The sequence below is a fragment of the Akanthomyces muscarius genome (assembly GCF_028009165.1).
Source record: "Akanthomyces muscarius strain Ve6 chromosome Unknown contig_16, whole genome shotgun sequence".
In the NCBI taxonomy this organism is placed as follows: Eukaryota; Fungi; Ascomycota; class Sordariomycetes; order Hypocreales; family Cordycipitaceae; genus Akanthomyces; species Akanthomyces muscarius.
In genome coordinates, this window is record NW_026611617.1 from 132,356 (window position 1) to 157,792 (window position 25,437).

The 25,437-nt window shown below is 53.5% G+C and overlaps 11 protein-coding genes across 12 annotated transcripts; 9 read left to right on the top strand and 2 right to left on the bottom strand.

Annotated features, from left to right (window-relative positions):
* Positions 1-143: 143 nt before the first annotated feature.
* Positions 144-1,264, top strand: LMH87_008048 (uncharacterized protein; the record flags this gene model as incomplete). The annotated part of the gene is made up of 4 exons (XM_056199731.1): positions 144-302; positions 358-410; positions 482-729; positions 783-1,264. 4 exons carry the CDS (start codon positions 144-146, stop codon positions 1,262-1,264), a joined length of 942 nt encoding a protein of 313 aa, XP_056057134.1.
* A 1,791-nt stretch (positions 1,265-3,055) lies between these two features.
* Positions 3,056-4,180, top strand: LMH87_008049 (uncharacterized protein; the record flags this gene model as incomplete). The annotated part of the gene is made up of 1 exon (XM_056199847.1): positions 3,056-4,180. One exon carries the CDS (start codon positions 3,056-3,058, stop codon positions 4,178-4,180), a length of 1,125 nt encoding a protein of 374 aa, XP_056057135.1.
* Positions 4,181-6,080: 1,900 nt separating this feature from the next.
* LMH87_008050 (uncharacterized protein) lies at positions 6,081-6,421 on the top strand (the record flags this gene model as incomplete). Its single annotated transcript, XM_056199961.1, has 2 exons — positions 6,081-6,127; positions 6,190-6,421. The coding sequence occupies 2 exons, from the start codon at positions 6,081-6,083 to the stop codon at positions 6,419-6,421; spliced, it is 279 nt and encodes a 92-aa protein (XP_056057136.1).
* A 731-nt stretch (positions 6,422-7,152) lies between these two features.
* On the top strand, positions 7,153-8,579 carry LMH87_008051 (uncharacterized protein; the record flags this gene model as incomplete). Its single annotated transcript, XM_056200079.1, has 5 exons — positions 7,153-7,261; positions 7,315-7,380; positions 7,445-7,458; positions 7,514-7,632; positions 7,694-8,579. 5 exons carry the CDS (start codon positions 7,153-7,155, stop codon positions 8,577-8,579), a joined length of 1,194 nt encoding a protein of 397 aa, XP_056057137.1.
* A 924-nt stretch (positions 8,580-9,503) lies between these two features.
* Positions 9,504-10,461, top strand: LMH87_008052 (uncharacterized protein; the record flags this gene model as incomplete). Its single annotated transcript, XM_056200197.1, has 2 exons — positions 9,504-9,725; positions 9,847-10,461. 2 exons carry the CDS (start codon positions 9,504-9,506, stop codon positions 10,459-10,461), a joined length of 837 nt encoding a protein of 278 aa, XP_056057138.1.
* Positions 10,462-11,857: 1,396 nt separating this feature from the next.
* On the top strand, positions 11,858-13,902 carry LMH87_008053 (uncharacterized protein; the record flags this gene model as incomplete). Of its 2 annotated transcripts, none has more annotated exons than XM_056200311.1 (2): positions 11,858-13,824; positions 13,893-13,902. In XM_056200311.1, 2 exons carry the CDS (start codon positions 11,858-11,860, stop codon positions 13,900-13,902), a joined length of 1,977 nt encoding a protein of 658 aa, XP_056057140.1. The 2 variants fall into 2 exon arrangements, with proteins under 2 accessions (XP_056057140.1, XP_056057139.1); XM_056200312.1 differs by lacking the exon at positions 13,893-13,902 and having other exon boundaries at positions 11,858-11,937; positions 12,000-12,180.
* A 180-nt stretch (positions 13,903-14,082) lies between these two features.
* On the bottom strand, positions 14,083-15,047 carry LMH87_008054 (uncharacterized protein; the record flags this gene model as incomplete). Its single annotated transcript, XM_056200428.1, has 4 exons — positions 14,083-14,126; positions 14,267-14,336; positions 14,578-14,634; positions 14,718-15,047. The coding sequence occupies 4 exons, from the start codon at positions 15,045-15,047 to the stop codon at positions 14,083-14,085; spliced, it is 501 nt and encodes a 166-aa protein (XP_056057141.1).
* A 772-nt stretch (positions 15,048-15,819) lies between these two features.
* Positions 15,820-16,967, top strand: LMH87_008055 (uncharacterized protein; the record flags this gene model as incomplete). The annotated part of the gene is made up of 2 exons (XM_056200544.1): positions 15,820-16,439; positions 16,529-16,967. The coding sequence occupies 2 exons, from the start codon at positions 15,820-15,822 to the stop codon at positions 16,965-16,967; spliced, it is 1,059 nt and encodes a 352-aa protein (XP_056057142.1).
* Positions 16,968-18,183: 1,216 nt separating this feature from the next.
* Positions 18,184-20,431, top strand: LMH87_008056 (uncharacterized protein; the record flags this gene model as incomplete). The annotated part of the gene is made up of 3 exons (XM_056200660.1): positions 18,184-18,613; positions 18,685-20,272; positions 20,332-20,431. 3 exons carry the CDS (start codon positions 18,184-18,186, stop codon positions 20,429-20,431), a joined length of 2,118 nt encoding a protein of 705 aa, XP_056057143.1.
* Positions 20,432-20,700: 269 nt separating this feature from the next.
* LMH87_008057 (uncharacterized protein) lies at positions 20,701-23,672 on the bottom strand (the record flags this gene model as incomplete). Its single annotated transcript, XM_056200777.1, has 5 exons — positions 20,701-22,527; positions 22,583-22,768; positions 22,822-23,325; positions 23,393-23,447; positions 23,509-23,672. 5 exons carry the CDS (start codon positions 23,670-23,672, stop codon positions 20,701-20,703), a joined length of 2,736 nt encoding a protein of 911 aa, XP_056057144.1.
* A 66-nt stretch (positions 23,673-23,738) lies between these two features.
* LMH87_008058 (uncharacterized protein) lies at positions 23,739-24,208 on the top strand (the record flags this gene model as incomplete). Its single annotated transcript, XM_056200895.1, has 3 exons — positions 23,739-23,817; positions 23,960-24,044; positions 24,100-24,208. The coding sequence occupies 3 exons, from the start codon at positions 23,739-23,741 to the stop codon at positions 24,206-24,208; spliced, it is 273 nt and encodes a 90-aa protein (XP_056057145.1).
* Between the last annotated feature and the right edge of the window lie 1,229 nt (positions 24,209-25,437).

The following is a 25,437-nucleotide window of genomic DNA, read 5'->3' on the forward strand; positions in this document are numbered from 1 at the left end:
GCGCGCGACTCGCCGGAGAAACAACGGGTCCGAAGAATGCAGGCTTCAATACTCGCAGCCAGACCTTTAGAAGCGCCATCGCAATTCCGCCGATTTCTACATAATCCTGAAACTGGCTTTGGTCCGAGAGACTGCAGCATATCATGGAAATGGACGAGGACGATGATATCTACGTGCCCGAGGAGCCTCAGGAAGATTCGCAACAAGCTCAACCACCCATTGCGACAAGAGCAGCTGAAGAGCTCGAGGAAGGCGAAGAGGAGGACGAGAGCGGTGCGATGGACGAAGATGACGATGACTCCGTAAGCCAATGCACCCTTCTAGCACTGCGACACATATATCTAATACGTTTGGCAGGATATCGACATCATTACAGAACGAAAAGACGGCACTACAGCTGCGCCCCCAAGGTAGGGGCCGCCATTCCCAGCTGCTACGGCGCAAACATAACTGCTACGGAATGCTAATGGCTCTATTACAGTCAAGCAAAATACAGCGATATCAGAAACATCCCACAGAGGTCAGGCACCAACGACAGTCCTGCAAAGCCTGCGCCCGCAGTACCAGCCAAGACGGAAGCTGAAGCCACACCATCGAGTACACTCCGCGTGGCCGCTCCGAGCGCAGACCAAGCATCGGCAGCTGCCTCAAAATCGACCGTCGATATAAACGCCAACCCCGTATACGCCCAAGTAGGCAAGCCGATAACACAAGTCAACATTGACGAAGGTGAGACGATGTCGCATGAATCTGTGGCCTGGGACAAAGCTAATATCGAGGAGATTTACCAGACAATGAGAAAGCATGGCGCAGGCCCGGGACAGACATAAGCGACTACTTCAACTATGGCTTTGACGAATTTACTTGGGCTCTGTATGCCGCGAAACAAGAGTCTATTCGTGGCGAGTTTGGCGCTGATGCTTTTGCTGTCAACAACAAAAAGATGATGGACGATTTCAACAATATGATGATGGGTGGCATGGGCAACACCGCAGCGCCCGCTATGCCCGGGTCGGAGGGCATGCCGCCCGAGATGCAGCAGATGATGCAGCAAATGATGGCTTCTGGAATGGACCCGTCACAGATGGACATGAGCCAGATGAGCTCCATGTTTTCGGGCATGCAAAATAGCGGCGCTGCTGTTGGAAATACGGCACAAGGGGGCGCTGGACAAAACTTTGCAGGTGGCTACGGCGGCAACCAAGGCGCATACGGAGGAGGGTACAATCAAGGCGCCGGCCGTGGACGTCGAGGGCGATGGTAGTGGGATGCGACATTGCCGGATGCGCAACATCCACTACCGCAAAGCTACACGCTTGATGCAGAAACGAAGCGAGTATATTCTAGGCAGATTTACATGCATCTTGGTTAATGGCTATATCGCTTTGCATGACACGAAACGAAATCTCCCGAAAAATCACTACACTTTGAGTCCATCGGTTTCGGATACTTGGACTCCCGAGACGGAGTAGATAATCACGACATTAAATAATGAGCGAAGCCATGCAATCGTTCACAGCTTCATCAATGGAAACTACGCGAGCACTGAGCCTGACTTGTGACTTGCCATTGCCCTGCTAGATATCGCCGGTAGTTGTGGCCAGCTTATTTATCACCTCCTTTGTTAGTAGACCGATTCCACAACGGTCGGGGCACCTGCCTGATTCGGCCGTCCAATAGTATGACCTGGCCCTGGGGCGGCACAATGGAAGTCAATAGACAAGTGAGTAAATCGGAAAGCCCTTTGACCTGGGTCACAAGTACCAGGAACCTGTTCAAACGCTGATCTGTGCCGACCAACGCCGGCGTTTTATGAAGCCCCAGCACTTCTCATCTGATGCGCGCGCCACAAGCGCTTTCTCAACGAGCTCCAACTGGCCAATGACTGCTCTTTGTGTCTTACCCTAGTATGTGAAAAGCCTTATCAGAAGCCCATCACGCGAGGGCGGTTCAAAGGCAGGTTGTGCACGCGCATGCCAACAAAATATCTTCTGGAGAAGGAGCTGGCCAACCCCTGTGGCCGATACCACGGGGCGCACAAGTAGTAGGCTAGCGTGTTATCACGCAAAATGAGAACGAATCCGACACTTGGTATACTCATAAGAACTAGTTATTGGTGATGCTACGCTGAGATTGGCAACTGCTGATAGGGTCAGGTGTCATCTCACACTAGCGAGTTTCGTCAGCAACGTGCGTTAGTTCGGATATGGCGGGACGGTAGACATTAAATTCGGGGAATCTGCAATTTTTGTTAGACTTGTTATATAAAGCATTGTTGTTTGCCGCTAACTGGAGGATTTAAGGGATCTGCCAGCTCAGCAGCATATTGCGAACTCCGCCTCCACGCAACGACGGCCAATAGTCTCAACTTCCACTTGCCTAAAATGGCATGTGCCTCGCTTCACTCTCTATGCATGACTATGACTGGGCGACGGCCGCATGGCACTAAGCCAGTACTGCATAATAAGTCTGGAATGCGGAGCAAACCGTGACAGTTCAATGCCGGGTTTGCTGCGGACAAGCAGGATCAAAACCGTCTAGGTCCAACCCGGAAGCTAATTCGGATTGTTGTCAAGCTAAGCTCACGCAACTCAAGTATCTAGTCATCTCCAGCTAGAGGATAAACTTCATCGTGCCGCTGCGTACCCTGCGCCGTATTAAACAGAGTTGCAGCTTAGGTGAAGCAGAGAAAGCGGTCTTCCCAGCTAGCAACTGCAGGCTACTACTTGGAAGTTCGTAGTCTAAGATTGTAGATTGGCCGAATAAAGGGAGCGCATGTATACAGCGGATGCAACGCTACATACACCGTGTTAGAGAAAGGCCGAGGCCACCATCAAGAGGGGCGTGATAGCTCGTGATGTGGTGGTGTGCAGAGCGATACCTTCCAGATTGGGAAATAGTAGTACACACACGACTGTGAATAGTCTGGAGCACGCGCGGATGTAAGTTCCATTGTTCGGCCGTATATAAAGTGAGGCAGGTAGCCCGAGTGCGCCGCAACGAAAGATCGAACAAAGGCGACACACTAGCTCAGCCATTTACTCAATTATACACAATGCGCTGGCAAGTTTTAAACGCCGTTGCGGCAACGCTACTTACTAGCACAGCAACTGCCAGCTACGTCCACGATCAGGGTCTCCCTGTAGAGAAGACCGTCACCCTCGCGGATGGACAGGTCATTGATTGGATCAAGCGAGAGATACAAGGAGAGATTGCACACCCTCCAGCTTCCCTGAACCACGGCGCGGCTTTCAAAAAGCTCGAGCTTGACCCTTTCAACTCGACCACCCGAGGACCTGCAGGCACAGTACCCATTCCGCGCAGCGACGGCAAGCTCCCCAAGACCAAGGTGGCCCCTCCACACAACGTCAACCGCCTCGCCGCTCGCCAGTATGCAAACCAGCACTGGTACTCTTCCTCTTCCCAGTCGGCCAATAGCCACGGATCCTCTGCCGCGCTGAGCATGTTCAAAGCCTACGTCGCCAACAGCAACGACTTTTCGCTGCTCCAGACCGCCGTGGCCCACCTCGACGTCCCCAACGTTGGCATCCAGACCGTCGAGGCCGGCTGGATCAACTACCCGGCGCAGGTGGCCAACCCGCACCTCTTCACCTTTTTCACGACCAACGCGTACCAGAGCTACGGCGACGGCGTGTCGGGCTGGAACACCGAGTACCGCGGCTGGGTGCAGTACGACAGCTCGTACTACCCGGGCATGGAGCTGGCGCCGCTGTCCGTCGTCGGCGGCGACCAGCACCAGCTGCAGGTCCAGTACAAGCTCGACAGCGGCAACTGGTGGCTCGCCGTCAACGGCAAGTGGGTGGGCTACTACCCGGCGAGCATGTTTGTGACGCAGGGCAACGGCGCGGCCGCAACGCTCGCCGACCACGCCAACGCCATTGACTGGTACGGCGAGATCTACCAGTCCGAGGGCCCCATGACGACGACGGACATGGGCAGCGGCCACTTTGCGAACGAGGGCTACGGAAACGCGGCGTACATCCGCAACATTCTCATCACGGGCACCGACGACAACGACAGCGACTACGACGGCAGCCGGGGCGTGGTCGTCAGCGACGCCAACCGCTACACAATCGATACGCACTTCAAGTCCGGAACGACTTGGGGCAGCTACTTCTTCCTCGGTGGTCCTGGAGCTGGTGGTGTTATTGGTGGATGAAGCAGATTCCGTCCGGGGGACGAGCTGGCGCTTCGGTGGAAGGAGTGTCAGATATTATTCTGTATATATGCTTGGTAGTAAATTGTGTAAATATGCCTGATAGTACATATTTTGAGAAATTTCGTCAATTGAAATCCCTTCTATACTGTGACTTTGTTTGGAACAGGACACCGTATTGCTTTCTCCAGAATATGGAGAGGCCATTGCAAGATGTCGGCTTCTGTGCCAAGTGCAAGTGCTGCATCGGCAAGAAAAAGCAGGACGGTAGTTTGTAAAGCAAAAGTCATTTACTTCTGCAATGGTTGAGTCTAGCTGTGAGTGCAGTCTCACTCTCAATCAGACAGTATGTCGCTCGTTCTTGTGTCCACTCGAGTGCCCAAGACGGCGACCAATTGCGCACCCCATGTCAGAGAACCGCTTTGCCCAAAACATTGCAACCATAAACCATTCTAAGGCTTTTTTTTCTCTTGGGTTTTCTTTCGGGGTTTTTGTTCTTGACTAGTTGCCATGCTTGTGTTGATTGCTAGGCCTGGGCTAGCCAACACTATATTCCGGCTCTGGGTCTTCACAACTGGCATCACTTGCTCACTCGAAGTCGCACTAGCAAGGGTATGTCTCTGGAAGCAGAAGACTTGGTATTTCAAGGCTTGATTTTTTTTTGTCTTACTTTGTTTTATACCATTGATGCCTTTTGGCACGTCATGGTAACTTGTTTGTATTGTAGCCGCTTGTAAAGTGGCCCTTTGGCTACCTCTTCGAAGGTCTGCCGCGTACGCAATCGAACAAGTGAGGAGATGGCTTTCAACAGTGGCCCATAGAGTTTATCCCTACTCGAATTTATGTAGTATGGTCGAAATGTTACACTGAGACCTCTGGTCACTCTGTCAGAGTTGATCAGGCCCTCTAGTGCCAGTAGACAGCGGGGCGCGCCGAGTGAGATTTGGCCGAGATGGTGTGGACTAGATGCTGGCTGGAACCCGTGACACAAAACCTGCTCATGAAAAGCCGTGGGGAGCCGTGGCCAGTCTAATTCTTCCATTGGGCATGTGCGATAAGTGCGGAATACAAAAAGGACGACTGGTTTCGAGGTGTGGTCATCGCCTGGCCCACGCGACAGCGGATGCCGCATTAGTTAAATCTAGACGTGCCATTAGAAGGTGCGCGGGCGCTCAATGTGCAACTCATTGTGACCAGCCCGAAATGTTCTTGGCCCCCCTACAATGCAGCGTGTTTCAGCAATACGTGTATCTAATCCAAGAAGAACTATAGAACCAAGAAGACTACTACCGAGACTTCTACGCAGTAGCTGTATACTTGCCTACAAAGGAAAGTCAGCTTCTACATGCGGGCCTCGGCGCGTCCCACATTCCCCTGCAGTAGTGCTCAGGCGGTGTGCTGAAGCTCAAATGCGGACAGTCAACCAAGCTTTTGGGGCGCCCGTGGGAGAGCCGGCCTTGATGTGGTCGACATGGGGTAAATAGGCCAAGATGTAACAACAGTCCAAATGACTGCCCGCTTTGATCATGGCTCATGCAGAGCCGTCTGGTCTAGGCAAGGAGTAACAACGCCTCGGAGCTCTTTTCGGACCTGTTACATACAGTGCGCCATCCCTCCAAGGTAATCTTCCGACCGCCCGCAGACCACGCGGGGAACGCCACGTACATGATAAGAAATCCTGGTCGCGGCCTCGTGGCCGCTCTGGTTCTTACCCCACGGCACATGGATTAAGTAGCTTCCCAATCGGGAAGGTTCAAGTACTCGACTCTGAACAAGCCTATCCCTCGATCATGCCTTTTGCAGCATAATCTAGACACACCAGTAGTGGGTAACGTTACTCCATGCGGCGCTCTGGAGTTCTATCAATCTAAATTAGCGGTCCTTGCGCCTCTCCTCCTGCGAGATGCGGCGACCTCAGACATCAAGCCCTACAGTACCAGGCGGCTTTTGGTGAGGCTCCACGATTTATCTGTGCTGCATTGCAGCCGGCCTGCAGGCTAATAAGCAGCAAGCGGCAGTGCTTCGATCTTGTGCCACGTGCCGTGCGACCAATATTTTCCGGGGGTGGTGATGCGGGCCGTGTCGCGGCGGGTGCACGGCATGAACGCGTCCTTCTACGACATGCCATTTGTAGAGCTGGACAGCAGCAACTCTTGGTCGCTCATAATGACCATGCCATCTGAATGGGAGGCCAGCCAATGCAGGCACACGCCCGATGGCTTCTCCACCCACGTCAGCGTCTAGCTCCCGTCTCGTCCGTGCACTAAGTTAGTTAGGCACGCATTGCTCCTTTGGTAACTTGGCGGTGGTGGTGGTCTCGAACGCGCACCAAAGCAAACGACGCAGAAATCGAGTGTCGGCGGCGCTTTATCGCCGCAAAACGCTGTTCTGGGAAAATGACCAAGCAGTCGGGCTCGGGTACATGCCGCGCCGCTGCTGTCATGCTCGGGGAATGGAAACCGGTAGCATTTGACGGCACGCAGGTAGCTAGTCGGAAACCGCCACATCTATCCAATTTCAATCCACGGGTCAAGAAGCCCACTCGCAGTTTCATAGTGTGGTAGTATTCCCCAGATTGCCTCCCCACAGCAGACTAAGCGACTACCCACGCGATGGTAGCCTCGAGGACGGCCCGGAGCAAAAGAGGATGCCATCTCTACCAGCAGCTAGTTCCGCGACGACTGTGGACAAGGTAGCAGCACGCAGGTTATGCTCTCAAGTGACAAATTCGCCGCACAAGTAAGCGGTCCAACGTCACATACAAGACCATAGTTTGAAACTAGTGGCAGGCGTTCCGCTCGAGATTGTCCGTCATGGTCCATCACGGGCACCGACTGGCATGCTCTGGTCTGGAATGAAGATATATAGCGCGCCAACCCCTCGCTTCTCTACATTCAACCTCCTCACTCAAGCCATTCACAGAAGCACAGTCCTGTATCAATCAGCTCAGACAACAGCCCGCGATTAACAACAGTATGGCCTCGTTCAAATCGGTGGCCGCGGCGGCCAGTCTGCTCGCCATGCTCCCCACCGCCATGGCAGGATTCAACCCAGGCTCCAACAAGAATATTGCAGTTTACTGGGGTAAATACATCCAATCCGCGACCGGAGCCGTCAAATTCTAACATTGTTGCAAGGTCAAAACTCGTACAACCAAGGTACCGGCCCTCTTGCTCAGCAGCGCCTTGGAACCTACTGCGCAAGTAAGTGATTTCCCCGAAGAAGCGCGTCGAGTATAAAATTACATCGATATTAACCTCCCTTTAGACACGGACATTAGCGTAAGAATCATCCCCGATAACGGCGCCGGCCATTTCATGGTACTAATTGATGTAGATTATCCCCCTCGCGTTCATGAATGGCATTTCTCCTCCGATTACCAACTTTGCCAATGCGGGTGATAACTGCACTGCATTCCCTGACAACGGCAACGTTCTGAGCTGCCCCCAGATTGAGTAAGTTTGTCGCTTGCTTCCGAAGGCCTGAGAGCCAGTTGCGCTGACCGCATCCCTCCAGAGAGGACATCAAAACCTGCCAGAGCAAGTACGGCAAGACGATTCTGCTCTCTCTCGGTGGAGCTACATACTCCCAGGGCGGATGGTCCAGCTCTGGCCCCGCCGAGTCCGCGGCCCAGATGGTCTGGGACATGTTCGGCCCCGTGCCGTCCGGCAAGACCATCGACCGCCCCTTTGGCACCGCCGTGGTGGACGGCTTCGACTTTGACTTTGAGAGCAGCGCCAACAACCTCCCCGCGTTCGGCGCCAAGCTGCGCAGCCTCATGGACGGCGCGGGCGGCAAGAAGTACTACCTGTCGGCGGCGCCGCAGTGCGTCTTCCCCGACGCGGCGGTGGGCGCGGTGCTCGACGCGGTGCCGTTTGACTTTGTCAACATCCAGTTCTACAACAACTGGTGCGGCGTGTCCAACTTCCAGCCGGGCGCCAGCACGCAAAACGCCTACAACTTTGACGTCTGGGACAAGTGGGCCAAGGGCAGCAAGAACCCCGGCGTGAAGCTGCTGATCGGCGTCCCGGCCGCGCAGGGCGCCGGCGGCGGCTACACCAACGGCGCCAAGCTCAAGGCCGCCATCAACTACTCGCAGCAGTTCTCGAGCTTCGGCGGTGTCATGATGTGGGACATGTCGCAGCTCTACTCTAACAGCGGCTTCCTGAGCGAGGTGCTCTCTGACATTTCGGGCGGCCCGACGACGACGACGCCGCCTGTCACCACGACCACGAGCAGCCCTGGCACCACGCCCCCCACGAGCACCTCGTCGCCCCCTCCCTCTGGCGGCGGCCTCGACCAGTATGCTCAGTGCGGCGGACAGGGCTACAACGGCCCGACTGTCTGCAAGGCGCCGTGGAAGTGCGTCAAGCAGAGCCAGTGGTGGTCCGCCTGCAACTAGTGTGTCGGCATGAGCAAGGGTCGGCCAAAAACTTCACGTACATACTTGGCATCTTATTCTTTTCAAATGTATATACATTGTCACCAATGCAAATATTTAACCTCGTGTTGATGAGTCAAAGTGACAGTGCGTGATTGACTGACATGGCATGATTTTCCCAAGGACAGAGCATCGTATCCTCCTCATCTACGGATCTCGGCGTGCATCTACGTACAAGTACAGAAGCCAACGCGCCAGAGTCAGGACATTGCATTGTCATTTCCGGATCTCGGCGCAAATCTACGTGCAAGTGATAGACGGCGATCAAAGGAGAAGCGCTAGCGACAGAAAAGTAACCGCCTCAACGGCTGTGTACAAGCGAAATTTCTGGACGTGGCAGACATTTTACCTCGTATTTTTATTTGTATTTATTTTTTAAGGTTATGGTCCCCTAAAAAAACACAAGTGCAGATCGGCCCCCTGACTACGACCATGTGCTCTAAAAATAGGTGCAGAGCCACCGCCACGGTATGCTGATTGGTGCCACCAGCCTCTCCACAGCCACCTTATTCCCCCCCTGCGCCACGCCAGCGCTCTCCATCTGCAACAGCTGCCGCGTCAACAGTTTGTGGGACGACAATGGGCGGGTTTGCTTCGACCGTTGAAATGCTGCCCAGCCGCCTGACCTGAACATCCTTCTTCTTGCATTTCGCTGCCGTCGACGACGAACTTTCCTCTTTGATACCCTTTGATACCCTTCGTTTGCCTGGTACCGCTGCTCATCCCGCGACTTTGACACTCTTCGCTTACGCGCGCACCCAACTCGTCCCCCCCGCTTGCTCGAAACTGCACAAGCTACCAGTATTTGCAGCTACCTGCTATAGACGACACTCGCCGGAAGAAGAATCAAAGGATCGATTCTGCAGTCTGAAAGCGCTCGTCAGAATGGCTCCGCGCTTGCTGGCGTTCCCGACGCCGCTGTCCTCGACGGATCTGCTCAGCAACGCCAAACAGGAGTGGCATCAGCAGCCTCACCTTGTCGGCCGCAACCTGCAGCACCCCAACCACACACAACAAGTAACGCTCGGCGTCATCGCAGCCTATGTCGTCGTCATTGCTATTCTATGGAATGTTCCCTACATTAAGAACATCCTCTGGCCTTTCAAGGTGAGCCTCCTTCTGCCTGTCTGCCCCTGACTCTTTGCTTGCGGCAATGCCATCGAGCCGGGCTAGAATCAGCAACAAATCAAGTAGCATGAAACTAACGAATATGCTTCTTCTTCGACAGATGCTTGTCATTGCTTTCCACGAGTTTGGCCACGCCATCACAGCGGTCTGCACCGGTGGCCGCGTCAAGTCCATCAGCCTCGACCCCAACGAAGGCGGCGTCACCAAAATGGTCGGCGGCATCAGCGCCATCACGCTCCCCGCAGGCTATCTAGGATCGTCCATCATTGGCGCACTGCTCACCTTTTGCGGCTTCAACATTGTCGCATCCAAAATCGCCAGCATCGTGCTGGGTGTCTGCTTCCTCTTGACACTGTGGTGGGGAAAGCGGGACTGGCTGACAGTTTTGACCGTGCTACTGGCTGTGGCTCTCTTGATCGCGTGCTGGTTCATCAAACACGCCGAAGCGCTGCGATTTGTCGTGCTTTTTATTGGCGTCATGTCCTCACTCTACAGCGTGTGGGACATTTGTGACGATCTGATCATGCGCAAAGTCAACTCGTCGGATGCGAGTGTCTTTGCGAAGCGATATGGCGGCTCGTCGCAGTGCTGGGGCGTCATCTGGTCTATAATTTCTGTCTTGGTCATGGCAGTCGGAATTGTCGCAGGGCTCGCTGCGTTTTCACAGTCATTTGAGCAACAACAGGAGGATTCCAAGCACTTTATCCCTACATAAGTCAGGCAGAAAATATGCTAGGGTATGAAAACAAATTTGTTAATGGCTGAATTGTCAAGCGCGTCTACTTTTCATCACATAATTATCTGCCAAGGTAAAAAAGCAGCCTTTGTAACACTCGCTCTGTGCCTTCTCATCAACCCGGCCTTCTTTACAGAGCCGACCATAACAGCATCATGACCAGTTGCGGCCATGCTACAAGTTGCTGAGACAACTTATCGCTAGCTTCCCCCTTTAGAAAGACGATGCTTACAAGGCATAGCTCGCCACGTTCTGCTTTACATTTATAGTCATCTATCCGTAGTAAGTGATTTGTGGCTAGCAGTGGTGAGCGGAATAGCCACGCCACTACCTCACGTAGGACCCTACATCCTTATAGCTCCGTGCTAATAACGCTTTACCTGCTGAGACAGAAACTAGCCAGGATGGAAGGCCTTTTATCTGTCGCCTCCAGTCTACGCCGAAGCCGAAACTACCTACCCTATGGGTTTACCAAATCGTAACAGCGACGCTTTAGACGTTGAGGCTGGAATTCGCTGGAACATCAGCCTCCGACCGGTTCAAAGGTCGCCTCGGTTCTACGCTAAGCCGCCACTACCCACCGTTTTTCTAGAAAGGCACCTATAACCTGCCGTGGATTAGCTGATGCTTGCAAGGGCTCGATCGCCCTCTAGACTCAACGGTACACAGCACTATCTCGGCTCACGGCACGAGCTATCCACTCATCGACGAGTTCAACAGGATTGTTGTACGGTGGCTGAGTAGAACGCCCACGGGCGCGCTGCAACACCAGTAATCAATTACGTACGATGCCTGTGAATATTTAAGAAGCACTGCAGCGGATTGTTTGGTCCCTTCGGCGAACTTGACATGCCGGCGATGCTACGTCATTATGTCGCGGTTGCAATATGCGAGAGCGCCACAGTCCACAATGCCACGCATGCATGGCCCTGCTTCGGGCCAGAGCGAGAACCCCTTGCCCACGAAACAGAAAGGAATCATGTCGTCTGAGCTGTAGATAAACGTACCAGGCCGCGGTCTATCCTCACATGTCGCGATCGCACAAGTCTGGAAAGCCTGACTACAGACCATGGCCCTCGCACAGCCAGAAACGGAAACTGTACTGTGTCTAGGAGCGATTGTTGAACACTTTCAACTTCTCGCCTTCCAACGCCTGGGCTATGGAATAGTAAGATCTCGGCAGCTGCAGGTGTTTCTCCAAAATTGTCAAGCTAAATGCCATGCCGTGCTATTGATTCGTGGGTAAGAAGGAGAAAAAACGGCCCAGTTACCATATATGGAAGCTTTGGCTCCTCCATGACGTCGCAAGCAAGCCGGTTAGCCGACGGATCAGCCACCAAGCATCAGCCTCTTCCTGTTGGACAATATATACTTTATGGAGAGCGCGAAAACTAAAGCTCATCGAAAAAGCCTAGACAAGATAAAGTTGTTCTTTCTGTCACTCGCGAATATGGTGTCAGATCACGTCGTCAAGCTCTGCTGCGACTCAACCACGGTCAGCTCCGAGCTGGCAAAAGACCCAAGAGTAGCGCCGTCAACTATTATCGATCGTATCTACGGGCGCTATCCAAGAAACCGCACCAGCAGTCCCAGCACACAGCGCCAACAAGCATCTACGGAGCAGCAGCAGGCGGCGCTCAAGTGCGGCAAATGGGGCCCGACAGCACCGAGCCCCTTGTTCCTGCAAGCTTTCGCTGATGCTCTCAACTGCCTCGATGCGGATGCACAGTCTGGTGTGGTGTCGCCTCCGCTGATGGGATCTCATGGCACAGCGCCGCTGACAGTCATTGCACCGTTGGCCGATGCCATACGACACTGCGCCAATCTGATTGCGTCCGCAGAGCGCGAGGTCTTCTTTGTGACCTGCTCCTGGTCCCCTTCGCTTGCGCAGAGGCTGATCCGAGGCGCCCTGTTGGAGCTTTCCCGACGCGCCGGGACAAGGAACCAGCGGGTCAAGGCACACTTCATGTACGACTCGGCTGGTCTCTCCAATCTCTCCGACTCTCACGCCCGGGTGAAGCAGGGGTCATATACGGGCAAGTCTGTCGGCCTGCCGGCTCCGGATGAAATTCCCAACATTGATCTCGAGGTCATGAACTTGCATACCATTCCATTGGGCACACTGCATTCGAAATTCTGTGTTGTAGATGGAAAATATGCAGCCATCATGAGCAACAACATGGCAGACAATGACAACATGGAAATGATGGTTCATCTAGAAGGGCCCATTGTTGAAAGCGTTCGTGATGCAGCAATCATCACTTGGTACGAGCAGCTGAAAGAAGCGCCAACTGCCGCTGACAACGCGGCACCGACCTCACTAAATTCAGAACCCGCGCCAAATGGGACTTTGAAGCCAGATGAGGCGTTGCAAGCAGTGACAGAGATTCACGGATCGACGGATGGAACGGCGCCGGTCTTATCGGTCCATACGCCAGACGAGCCACATTTCGACAGCCACATCGCTGACGAAATTCTTCGAGTGCAAGGCAATTACCACCCCAGACCTGGGGAGAGCTTTGTTGCTGCAGCAAACCGTGTGCTCAATCTCGCCATAAAAACACCCATCCCCCCCACAGGGCCAGACTTTACCGAGCAAGATCAGATGACGCCGTATATAGAGACGACAACACAGCAAGCCGTCCCCATGGCTCTCGTATCTCGGCCGCCGTATGGTCGCTTCAGCTCCAAAAACGCCAACGTCCCGCAGAACGAGGCGTGGCTGTCGCTCATTCGCAACGCGAAGCGAGACATCTTCATCCAAACGCCAGATTTAAACGCGGCGCCTCTTCTCCCAGAAATCGTGGCCGCGCTGAATCGGGGCGTTGAGACGACGATATACACTTGCTTCGGATACAACGACCTGGGCGAAATGATACCCGGGCAGGGCGGCACCAACGACCAGGTGGCCATGTCTCTGCTGGCGTCGCTCCCGGCCGACAGCGGCCACCCGGCGCGGTCCCTGCTTCACTTTCACAACTACGTCGGCAAGGACCAGGACCACCCGATCCACCAGTCGTTCAAGGCGCGGTCGTGCCACATCAAGCTGCTCATCGTCGACGGCAGCGTCGGCATCCAGGGCAGCGGCAACCAGGACACGCAGTCCTGGTTTCACAGCCAGGAGGTCAATGTCATGATTGACAGCAGCGATATTTGCGAAAAGTGGAGGGCGTGCATCGACAGGAATCAGAATACGAAGCACTTTGGCCGGGTGGCTGATGACGGGGTGTGGAGGGACGCGGACGGCAAGCCGGGAGCTGGATACATGGGCGACCCAGGACCCGTCACAGGTCTTTTTAAAGGTGTGGTTGGCATGTTTATGAAGATGGAGGGTTTGGGCGGGTTTTAAAAGATCTGATCTTTGCTTTTTCTTTTTTTTTGTGCAGTGTGTTACTTGACGTCTGGACTAGACTTCGGTAGCTTTGGTCTGTAGCTGTAAGCATCTTGTCACGTTCCTATACATAGGTGTGTTTGAGAATAAGAGGCGATTTCAATAGAAGCAACAACGCTTATCTAGCGGGAGAATGTTATCTTTGCTAAGCTAATCCCCAGTAATACTTATTTCCTATCTACCTGGCCTTGTAGCTGTGGCAGTTCTGTTTAGATCGATCCATGATAGTAAACAAGAGATGGAAAATAAGAGACTACAAATGCGATTCTGGTTAGCTCCTTCACTACCGCTGCTTAACGTGATCGCTACTCTTAACTACCTCTGCTTGGTAGCCGAAGAAGGTATGAGTGGCAAAACGATGCTCTACAAAGAATATTGAGAAATCCCACGTACCACAAAGTAATGTTGAGCCCTTGGATTGCTTCGTAGAGGTGAAGCCGAGATTCTGCAGGGTCTTCTCCTCCTATAGAGCAGGTGACCACCATCTTATTTCGAGTCGGAATTGCACAGTCACAACACATTCCAGCGTACAAGAGGAACCCATTCGACCCCGCCAGTGAGCAAAGATCGGAACAATTGAACCAGGCGAGAACAGATGCCACTATCCACATGACCACGGCCACTACATTGAGAAGCAGCCGCGTGCGTTTCCAGGAACGTGTCGCGTCGTGCCCGTTTCTCGGGGGAGCCTGGTATTGTCTGACCTTGACACGTCCCAAGAATAATCTCAACGCGACGAAAATAACTATGGTGAAGACAGACTAGAAATGATAGTTGTAGCTATTAGTAAGAATTCTTGTCGCTTTCAATTGAAAAAAAGATATTGAAAGGCGCGGTCACTGACAACGACGATGATGTATATGCGTTTAGGCGGTACACCCCAACCAAACGCCATGTTGTCGTTGTTGATGGCGGCAGCCGTAATGCCCATGACAATAATGGCAAAGGCGGATTCGATAAATGGGAGAGCAATAAGGCCAGCTGCGATGGGCGCTCTCTTGGCCAGTGCCAGGAATTCTGGAAGTCCATTGACGTTGACTGTGTCCATTACAAACAAGCGTGCTGAGCCCTCCAATCTGGGTTGTACGACGGTCATGGTGTGGTGTGATTGGAGGCGATTTGGGGCAAGGCCGAGATCGGTTCCATTGCTGTAAGTCTGGACCCGTTGATCCATGGCTACGGTCTGATGTCGCGACAAATCTATAGGTTCGTAACATATAGCAGGGTAAAACACAATTCTTCGGACGTAGTGTAGTTATCGGAAATGTAGCGGCAAAGTGTGGTGCGGCGGTCATAGGGAACAAAGACAGGCAGGTTTGTCGAGTCGGCCTTATCCCACTAAAGGCAACTTTGTGAGAAGACTACAGAAGTTAAATTTGCTTCTTATATAGGAACTCTGGATAGATGGTGGCCGTGTGTCAGGTACCAGTGAGCTAACGCCGGGATGGCTACGAGCTAACTAACTAGTTGGTTGCGTCGAGACGCCACTGAGTACTCCTACAATCATGCCACGCATTTCTTGACTTGTATGCAGCAGTCAGGTGTAGCACTTCCCCCGGAGCTGCCGTGCGCCAAATACCTCAGCTGACCAGGAACGAGGCGGTTGGATGGCTGAACTTTTAGAAAAGTTCACGCGCTCAATGATCAGCCCTGCTTTTGGGGGGTAGGGGCCAGAAGCCTCGGATGAGAAGCAAGACTTCATGTCAAAAAACCAGGACGCATACGACGCCTCGGACGGAAAACCCGGCACTTTGACGCCACAAAGGAACCAAAAAAAGGAATACGTTGCGGTAATATTTAATATTGGGTTCAGCTCCAGATGACTCTTGTTGTGAAGTTGAGCAGCTGAGTAGGCCGGGCGGGATGCGGCCGCCACTTTTGTGGACGCCACGCCCAGGGTGGCAGTCCAGCTGCTCGAGTCTCTAGCAAGCTCGAGCTCTTTCCCAATGCTAGTCATGACAAAAGGGACGCGTCATTGCCAGCTTTATATAGACAGCAGCTCAACTTCACATGGTTTCTTGGAAGGGAAGAATCGCTTTATAATTGTAGGTAAAAGCCACAGTCCGATCAGCATCATCACCTACCTAGCCGCGAAACATCCAAGCACATTCCGCAATATGGCTGAAGCAATCGGCATCGCGGCTGGAGCTCTGGCCTTTGCGTCCTTTGCATACAACAGCGTCAAGAGCCTCGTCGACTTCATCGAAGCGCTGAACCACGCAAAGCTGCAAGATGTGCGCCAAGACCTCCGGGTGCTGGCAGGCATTATCCGATCGCTCCAGGCGGATCTGGAGCGGGCCGACGGCCGCCGGGACCTGAGCGCGAACCAAAAGGAGAGCTTGACACATATAAAAAATGCTCTGGAGGGCTGCAAGATGCGCTGCGATGACTTCGGTCAGCATCTGCGACAGATCCTTTCGAGTTCAGCGGGTGCTGTCGAAAACGAAAACCTCAGCAAGGTTGATCGGCTCCGCTTACACTTCAACGAAGGGGTGATTAAGCTGTTCAGGTCCAACTTGCAGGACTGCAAGTTGACGCTCAGCATCGCGCTTCAGCATCTGCAACTGTAAGAACCCCCCCCCCCCCTTTTTTTTTAAAGCGGCCTATTCAAAAACAACTCTTTTCAATTTGCCGTATTCTGACACCCTACTGTAGCAGGAAAAGTACCGATGGTGGCAGTGACGGGTCTCTGCGACAGCTCAACGACACGGTGGCAAGGTTCGTAAGCGAAGCTACTGGCCAGTTCGAGGGACTCCAGAAAGCTATAGATGTGATTTCAGCGACTAGCGCCAACATTTCAAGAACCGACGTCGATGCTGTTGTATCGTCGCTGAATGCCCAAGCAAATATGCTCAAGCAGTGTCTACTGGTGTGCGAGGGTGCTCTGAAGGACACAACCACTGCTTCGGTAAATGTGAGAAATAACCAGCTCCTTAGCAAGGCACGCATGATCGTTGCGGATGCTGGGGGTGGTCGCAGCGCGGGTTTGTCAATGCAGGTGGAGGGGTCTATAGCCAAGGATGAGAGTCGCATTTTCGTCATTACTGGGGCTACCGACATGGCTGCTTTGTCGCAGTTGTCTGATCCCAAGTAATCTAACAAGGCCGTCGTTAAGATCAGCCACCGGGAAGTCTACAAAGTACTGCCTCGCCACAGCACACTCTCGACCGCTGGATAACCTCAAGACTGGGAGATATGAGTCAAGTTACGCACCGGTATAAAAGTGATTTAAAACGACCTGCATTGAAATGAATTAAGTTAAGTTAATCTAAATTAAATTGAAACTTTTATGTCTAACTGGTGACTTAGAGTAGACTTCAGACGTGCTATCGAGGTTTCTACGGGTGAATACGTAGCTGTCAGGCAGCCAGGTGTGATACGACACTGCTACGGGAAAGATACCTCTGAGTAGGTCATTTTTGGCTGGTATTTTGCCCCTATTCCAGTACCCAACCCCTAAGGGTATCTAGAGCGCCCCGACCATAGTACAGCTCAGTTCTTCAATTAGCATTGCACACTGCGCAGACAACTCTTCTGACCATTCCAACCAAGCTCTATTGAATTTTGCGGAGTTAAACTTGTTGAACGTAACTTCTGAAGGAGTTTTGTAACGTCCGACCCGGTTTCATTTTATTTTTTTAATCACGCCGCGTCAAGTGTCCTAACGCAACAATACTGCAGGACACTTGCTCTGGTCTCCCACCAGCTTGCGGCTCTTGCAAGTCTGTCGTTGTTTGAGAAAGCGTAGATGGGAGCTGTCTACAACTTCCTTTCCATATGGCAATTCGCAGTCTCAATGTGAGGGCTCACAGTGGCTTCCCCCGCTCGGGTATGCATAGTGATGCTAGCGCAGCCTGCTCCATCCCACTTCCTTCCTGGCCAATCCCTTCCAGTTGCCAAGCATTGCCAGCCAGGGCCACGGTCGCTGACAAGAGGTCTGGAGCGAGCAACCTTCATTTGTTAGCCCCAGACTTTGCCCCGCACTTTCGCCGTTTTAGCGGATCAGCCAACGGTGGGAATCATAGCACCCTTCCCCAGAATGTATATAGCCGACATGCCTGGGAACTATTAAGAAGCCCGCGGCTATACCATAATTGAGGGCTTCTTACCATGAAACACAGCGTACAGCCTATCCCTTCCAAATCATTGTAGCCTCGTCGTCTTCTTCTTTTGCAGCTTCTGTCTTGATGATTTGATTAAGCTAGTAGTCCTGCTTTACCACTCCGACGTGTATTCGCATATACGCGATTGACGTCTCTTATAACGTACGACTCGCCGCTCAACGCTGACATCGCGTCCACGCGTACATCATGTATAATCCCGCCGCAGTCGCTGCCTACATCGAGGAGCTAGGCGCTCCTCCGCCACCAGGCAAGCCGCATGGTGTTGCGCTGCCTGGCACCGAAAAGCCCAACCGCAGCCAAATCTATCGCCACTGGCAGTTTGCCGACCGGCCGCTGCTCGAAACCCTCGATCCAGCCGTGCGGACCCTGCACGATCTGTTTGAGTCGTCCCTTCAGCAGTTTCCCAAGAATGCCTGCCTGGGTGCCCGAAAGTGGCTGCCGAATGCTGGGACGTGGGAGGACAAGTTTAGCTGGCTGACCTACTCGGAAGTTGCCGAGCGTCGCAAGAACTTTGGCGCAGGCATCGTGGAGCTCCATGGCCGAATCAATCACCAAAAACAAGGCCAGTACCCAATTGCCCTGTGGGCGCCCAACAAACCAGAGTGGCAGATTGTCGGTAAGGCAGCCGCAGCTTCCCGCCAAACATTGGTTTTAAACCCTAGTTTCTTGCTAACTCCATCGCCTCAGATCTTGGTTGCATGTCGCAGGGCCTTTTCACTGTTTCTCTCTACGAGACTTTGGGCCCAGAGACTGCTGAGTTCATTCTCAATCACGTCGAGGCTTCCTGCATTGTCGCTTCTCTACCTCATATTCCTAGCCTGCTCAAGATCAGCTCCCGTCTGCCTCATCTTAAAATGATCATTTGCATCGATCCCCTCGACAATGGAGAGCCGGAGGCTTACACCAAGCGCGCACTGCTGTCTGAGCTGGCGAGCGAACGCGGCCTGCAGCTGCATTCTCTGGACGAGGTGGAGAGGTTAGGCTTCGAATCCCAGAGACCCATGCGTCCATGCGCTGCCAATGACATCTACACCATCAACTACACCTCTGGTACGACTGGAGTGCCAAAAGGCGTCATCATCACGCACAAATCCGCGCTCTCATCCAACTGCGTGAGCCGTATGGTGAGCGGAGGCGAGAGCAGCGATGTAGGCCTCTCTTACCTGCCGCTCGCACATTTACTCCAGCGGTTGGTTGAGCAGGAGGCGTTCGCCTCGGGTTCACGCATCGGATACTTCCGCGGCGACCTGACCGGCTTGCCCGACGACATCAAGACGCTGCGGCCCACCACCTTCATCTCCGTGCCGCGAGTTTTCAACCGATTCAATGCCGCCATCCGAGCAGCCAGCATCGAAGCACCGGGCTTCAAAGGCGCACTCTCTCGTCACGTCATCGACACCAAGCTGGCGACCATGAAGCTGCCAATGGGTCAAGCCTACAACACCCACTGGTTTTACGATCGTGTCTGGACCTCCAAGGTCAAATCAGCCATGGGATTCGATCGCCTGCGTGCCATGGCTGGCGGAAGCGCTCCGCTCGACTCGCAAGTGCAAACATTTCTTTCTGCCGCTCTGGCAATCCCATTCGCCCAGGCCTACGGCATGACCGAGTCCTCGGGCGTCGCCACGTGCCAGCTCCAGGGCGACTTTGAAACGGGCCATGTCGGCCCGCCGATGCCATGTGTGGAAATCTGTCTGGAATCTGTTCCCGAGCTCGACTACCGAGCGGATGACAAGCCGTTTCCCCGCGGCGAAGTCCTCATGCGGGGGCCTTCCATCTTTGCCGGCTACTTCAAGAATGACGCCGAGAATGCGAAAGCTCTAGAGCCGGACGGCTGGTTCCACACTGGCGACATCGCCGAGATTGACAGCCTGGGACGCGTCAAAATCATCGACCGCAAGAAGAACATTCTCAAAATGTCGCAGGGCGAGTATGTCGCCCCGGAGCGCATCGAGAACATTTACGCAGCAAACTGTGGCATGATTGCCAACGGCCTCGTGCACGGCGACAGCTCCGAGTCTACTCTTGTCGGCATCTTTGGCGTCGAGCCAGAGTCTTTCGCCGCATTCGCTTCGAAAATCATCGGCCGCGAGGTTTCGCCCACGGATCTGGTGCTGATCAAAGAAGCGGCCGCGCACCCGGCGGTCAAGAAACATTTTCTGCAGATTCTTGAGGGGATCGGGAAAAAGAAGAAGCTGGCGGGATTTGAACGCATCAAGAATCTTACTCTAGCGGTAGAGCCCTTTTCCGTCGAAAACGAATTACTGACGCCGACGTGAGTTTATTACCAAGTCTAATATTTTGCGAGTACGGAAGCTAACATGCGATTCCCAGGCTGAAACTGAAGCGCCAGCAGGCTGCCAAGGTTTACCGGGCCGACATAGAACGGATGTACAGAGAGATAGGGCAAAGCGCTGCCGTGGCTAAGCTATAATTACCTTGCGGGGACGGTGCGAGTTGACCGGCGCGGAATTGGGCTATGGATTGAGCGAGCTGTGCTTGAGAGTAGATGTGGGATGGGCGTCGAGACTTCCTACTCGAGCGAGGCAATTACACAAACTAGTCAATATGATAGGGAGAAAGCAAACAACGCAAATGCTCAGTAGTTTGCATATTCTGAAAGACTTTAAAATTATTACATCGTATCTGGGTATCTATATAAAGGTCATAAAGTCGACAAAATCCTCATCCGTAGCAGCAACTTCAAATTGTCACTTGCTTTCGCATGCAGAGCGAGAGCAATTGGTCGACGTATATGGCCGCGTCTTTTTCTGTATTTTGTTCGGCGCGGAAAGCCCCCGCCGCGTGCCGTGACTGTGAAAAGAGATCTTTTTGCAAGATATCCGCCCGAGAGTCTGCCGCTTGCAGATCGACAGTGCTGTCTTTGGTGCTTCGCGCGTCACTGGAGGTGACTGTCTCCGGCTGGTGCTGTGAGACTGTCACGGCAACTCCAGACTTGCGTCTGCCAGAGTTGTATATGGGAAGGTCGCCTGGTAGCTCGGCTGTTTCGACCACGATCTCTTGCGAAACCATGATGCCACCAAAGTTTTGTTTTGGGGATGTCACAGCGCGGAGTGGCGAGAGCTCCACGTCGGAGGCGCTGGGTGCCCCATCAATGGACGACCCTTTCGCGTCGAGTTCACTGTAACTATCACTGACATTGAGAGACGTGTTGTCTTCAAATTTGCCAGGAGATAGTCTTGCCTGACTCGTTGAGCGCTCGCCTGTAACGCGCGAGCCCTGGCGACCTCGTTTTGTAGCTTTGGCTCTCTGGGAATGCGGGACGGAAGACGGAAGTGCTTCCTTGGTTTTCTGCTTGAACTTCTCGAGAACGTCCCGGATAGGGTTGCTCGTGCTGCTCTGTAGAATGGAAGACATGTCGCGATGGACGGCGTGCGAAAAGTCGAGGTGATATGGCGAATTCTCTTGCGCAAGCTGCTTGACCTTGAAGAAGCGCAGAGGAATGAAAGTACACTTGGGGATGTGGATGACGTTGTGAATGGGAAGCACAAGTTGAAACATGATGACCGTGGCGGTGCGGGAGACCGAACTGCCCTCACGACCGTAACACGGTATTTTGATAGGCTGCTGCATCAGAATAGCATTGTCAAATGTGCCATCGTCTTCGTAGGTGCTGCGCAGTTCCTTGATGCCTTCGAGGAGGGTTGACGCAAATTTGCCGAGATCAGAATTCTGGGAGACTGACAACGCAAGTCTGTCTGCCACGACTGTCATGGTCTGGTTCTGCAAGTGGTTGAGGTAGCCAATGTGACGTTGCTCCAGCTGCTCCATGGGGAGCGGCACCGTCGGTAGTAGGTCTCGTGAGCGGCGTCGCACCAACACATCAAAGCCGGTGTGGTCTACTCGAGCTCGGATTGCGAAAGCTCCGACGTGTACTCCGGGGGCGAGAGAAGTTTCGTTTTCGGATAGAGCTGCCATTTGTCGCAGGCGCAGGCCCAAGTCCGGGGTCTTGATTTGCATGCTTGACCGCATGATGCCAACCACCTGATCCAGCTCGGCGAATCGATATCCAAGCGATTCAAGTTGTTCGCCGACATGTCGGGTCCGCACGTGTTGAACGAGTACCATAAGAGAACCGCGTCCGTACTCAAGACGAGATATCTCGGCTTTTTCCGCAAGAGAGTCCGAGTCCGTCATCTTCGACGCGTGTTTTGCGGAGGATGATAGCGTTTTATCGTCACCTTGGTAGGCCTCTGACCCCTGGTGCGCGCTTCCGGTTGCAAAGATCTCATCCCACAAAACGCCAACATCGGCCAGGTTGACCCTCAGTTTGGAAGCGAGGGAAGCAGCGGCAAGACTGAACAATTCGCAGCAAACGACGTCATACTCGGGAATGGGACTTCCATCATCTTGCATAAGCTTGACGCTATTGCTGTATCGCTGTCGGACCAACTGGCCCACATGAGCAGCCATGCGGGTGATGAGATTCGAGAGGCTGGCCCAGTTTCTTGATGCACGATAAGCCCAGTGAAACAGGGGGTGGTTCGTATCGAAAATTTCGTCTTGAGACTAATTTGATGTTAGCATTGGTCAGAGCCAGAAGTGGTCATGCAGGGATTCTTACCCGGAGAAGCAACGAATCAGTCACAACTTCTGTCGGAAGCAGACCCTCCTTGTTGACGAGAATTCGGCCGCGCTTGTCGAAGACGGCCACAGCAAGAACAACTTGCTGAGCTCTGCTTGCGTAACTTCTTCTGACGATGATCGAGTACACAGCGCAGGCACCAGTCACCAAAAAGGCCGCGATAGCCTAGTGAGAGAGGATTAGTGCTGGGTGCGAAAGCACAGATGCGGGCAACTTACCAGGCAGATGACAATGATGATGGTTGTGTCTCGAGACATGCCCGAGCCGGTGCTCATGCCAACCAAGACGTATTGTGTGCCGACGGCGGCACACCAATGCATGCCCGAGACGGCTCCTGCTAGCACGGCGGCGCACAAGACGCGCCTCCACCAGGCTGTCTTCCAACTAGACTCGAATACGAAAAAGACGGCCAGGGCCGCGGTGCTGGCACTGACTGCGATGATGGCAGCCCCCACGACGTAAGCAACCGTGTAGGTGCATCGGTAGTTGCTGATGGACGCGTTTCCCAGGTAGTGCATGCCGCAAATGGCTCCTCCGGACAGGATGCCAGCAAGGGAAATCTTCCACCATTGGACGCGATCGTTGTTTGTGACGGCGAGGAAAGCGAGGAGAAGGACCAAAATGGGCACAAACATGGAAGCCACCGTCAGGCCAGTCGAGTAGGCCACCTGAAGATCTCCTTGGCCTTCAAAGATGAACAGAGCTCGGTTTCCGATAAAATGCTAAACAAGAGGTTAATTCGACAAAGCGCCTCCTTGAACGTCTACATAGACAACGAGTGTGGCTTACCATGGACCAGATTGCGATGCCGCCCATGCACATGGCTGCACCAGCCAGCAGGAAGCTGCGAACGATGTCAGTACTGACAGCAGGTGGTGAGTGAGAAGGGGATTTTTGCGACTTACAAGTTGTGAAAACCTTTGTGTGACGTCCTTCGTCTCATCAGTTCTAATGTTGAGCCAGCGCCGACCAGACTGACGGCGTAGCTGAGGCAGACAAAGCCGGCATGGAAGGAGTAGGGCACAGTCTTGCCCGAGTACTCCTCGAACAGCTCGTGTACCGACGACATTTTTGCAAGTTGAGCAGCTCAGGACATGCAATGTGTTGATTTTTGTCTTGAACGAGTTGTATCAAGATGGAAGGAAATAACGACTCTGGAATACAACGAGCGCCCATGCCGAGTATATACGGACGCCTCCTCGCACAGCGAGCGGGTACAGCTGTCCATGCGTGGCTGCGCAGTCCCCCCTCCCCCCCCCCTGTTTCCACGCTCTTGGGTTTGCTCAGACGAACGTCCAAGCACTCGGTGGTTCCATCGTTTTCACAGGCTGGGGAATCGCTTCTCGCGGTATCAAGTGGGATGGCAAGGATCCGCCCTTGCTGTTTACGAGTCGGAGCTGGCATCTGTACCGGGATGGTGCTCTGAGAGTAGGGCAAAACTGTAAGTAGCTATCGTGCTTCACACGGTAGCATTGACTGAAGGCCTGGGCTGCTAGAGTCATGACCCTGCCCGTCAAGAAGCAGGCAAGCCCCAAAAAAGTGCCTGAGCGGCCCGGAGCCCTCCGCTCCAGTTTTGACAGCAGCCGAAGGGACGTCTTTGGCTGAGTTGGCAACGCCACAACTGCCACCGACAGCCAGCGGAGCCGTGGCATTGATGGCTTTCGCAAAATACCCGGCATCTGCTGAAATGGGTTTTCCTTTTTTTTTTTTTTTTTCGACTGATACGTCGGATGCGGCGGCGAGACTACTGGTAGATGTAGTGAGCAACCAATTACGAGGTGTCGCATGCGCAGTTCCTTTAACCCATCCGTGCTCATTCATTGCTACCGACAGCCCAAGGCTCTGGGCAAGCCACTTTGTGACGACCAACAAATCCAGGCCGCAGCAAAGCAATACCCAATGTATCTCGCTAAAGAAGATATAGGCAAGGATCATGTGCAAGGCGCTGGGCGATCCCGAGGCAATGTGCGGCCAACCAGCACTCGGAAACCCCGCCACGAATCCATCTGGCCCTCGCCGGGAGATGATCGCCTCGTTTGGGCGGCCGGACCTTGCGTGACCCACTGCAGAACATCAGAGCGCATCTTCACTCTGTGAGACAATGTATTTGAGTGCCTGAAAACGTGCTGAAGACAAAAAAGGGTGCTCCGCACAGACGGCGCTCGCAACGGGCTACTGATGGACTAGCGATGGCGAAACAGTCCGTGTTGCAAAATTACAAAGTGCCGAGGTTTCCTGTCCTTGTATCTTCTTTTTCCTTGTCAAAGCCATGTTACCCCTCGACTGAACGGCGTTCCGTCGTAGTTGCCGACGTACCAGTAGGCGTTGTGACTTTGAGGGCCCAACTGTCCGTACACAAGAAGAAAATAATGCTGCGGAAACGGTGGCGTACCAGAAGAAAAAGGAAAGCTGGGCAAAAGACTAACGAAAGTGGCGCCTCTTGCATGAAAAGTAAAGCCCGCTCTAATGACAGAAAAAGCAACTGGGAAAGCCGAGAGCCCACTGACAGCCAGCCAGACCCAGCTTTGCGCAGGCGCGGTCTAAGCATTTAGACTTTCCGTCTACAATAACACAAACTACTAGAAGGAAATCATTGGGCCATTGTTCTTTCAGCTGGGCTCTGGTGTGGGCTACGTTCTCTTTTTTTTTTTTTTGTTGGTAGCGTGTCTCGATAACGGAGTTGCGCCCCAAAAGCCGCCTGGCGCGAGAAACTGACCAACCCCTTTCTGCAAAGGCGCAAGGACTGGATAGCCTTGCTTGCGCATTCTGGACCTGGTTGAGAAAAGGCCGGCAGTCTCGAGGCGGCCAGAACAACGAGACTTACGCCACGTACA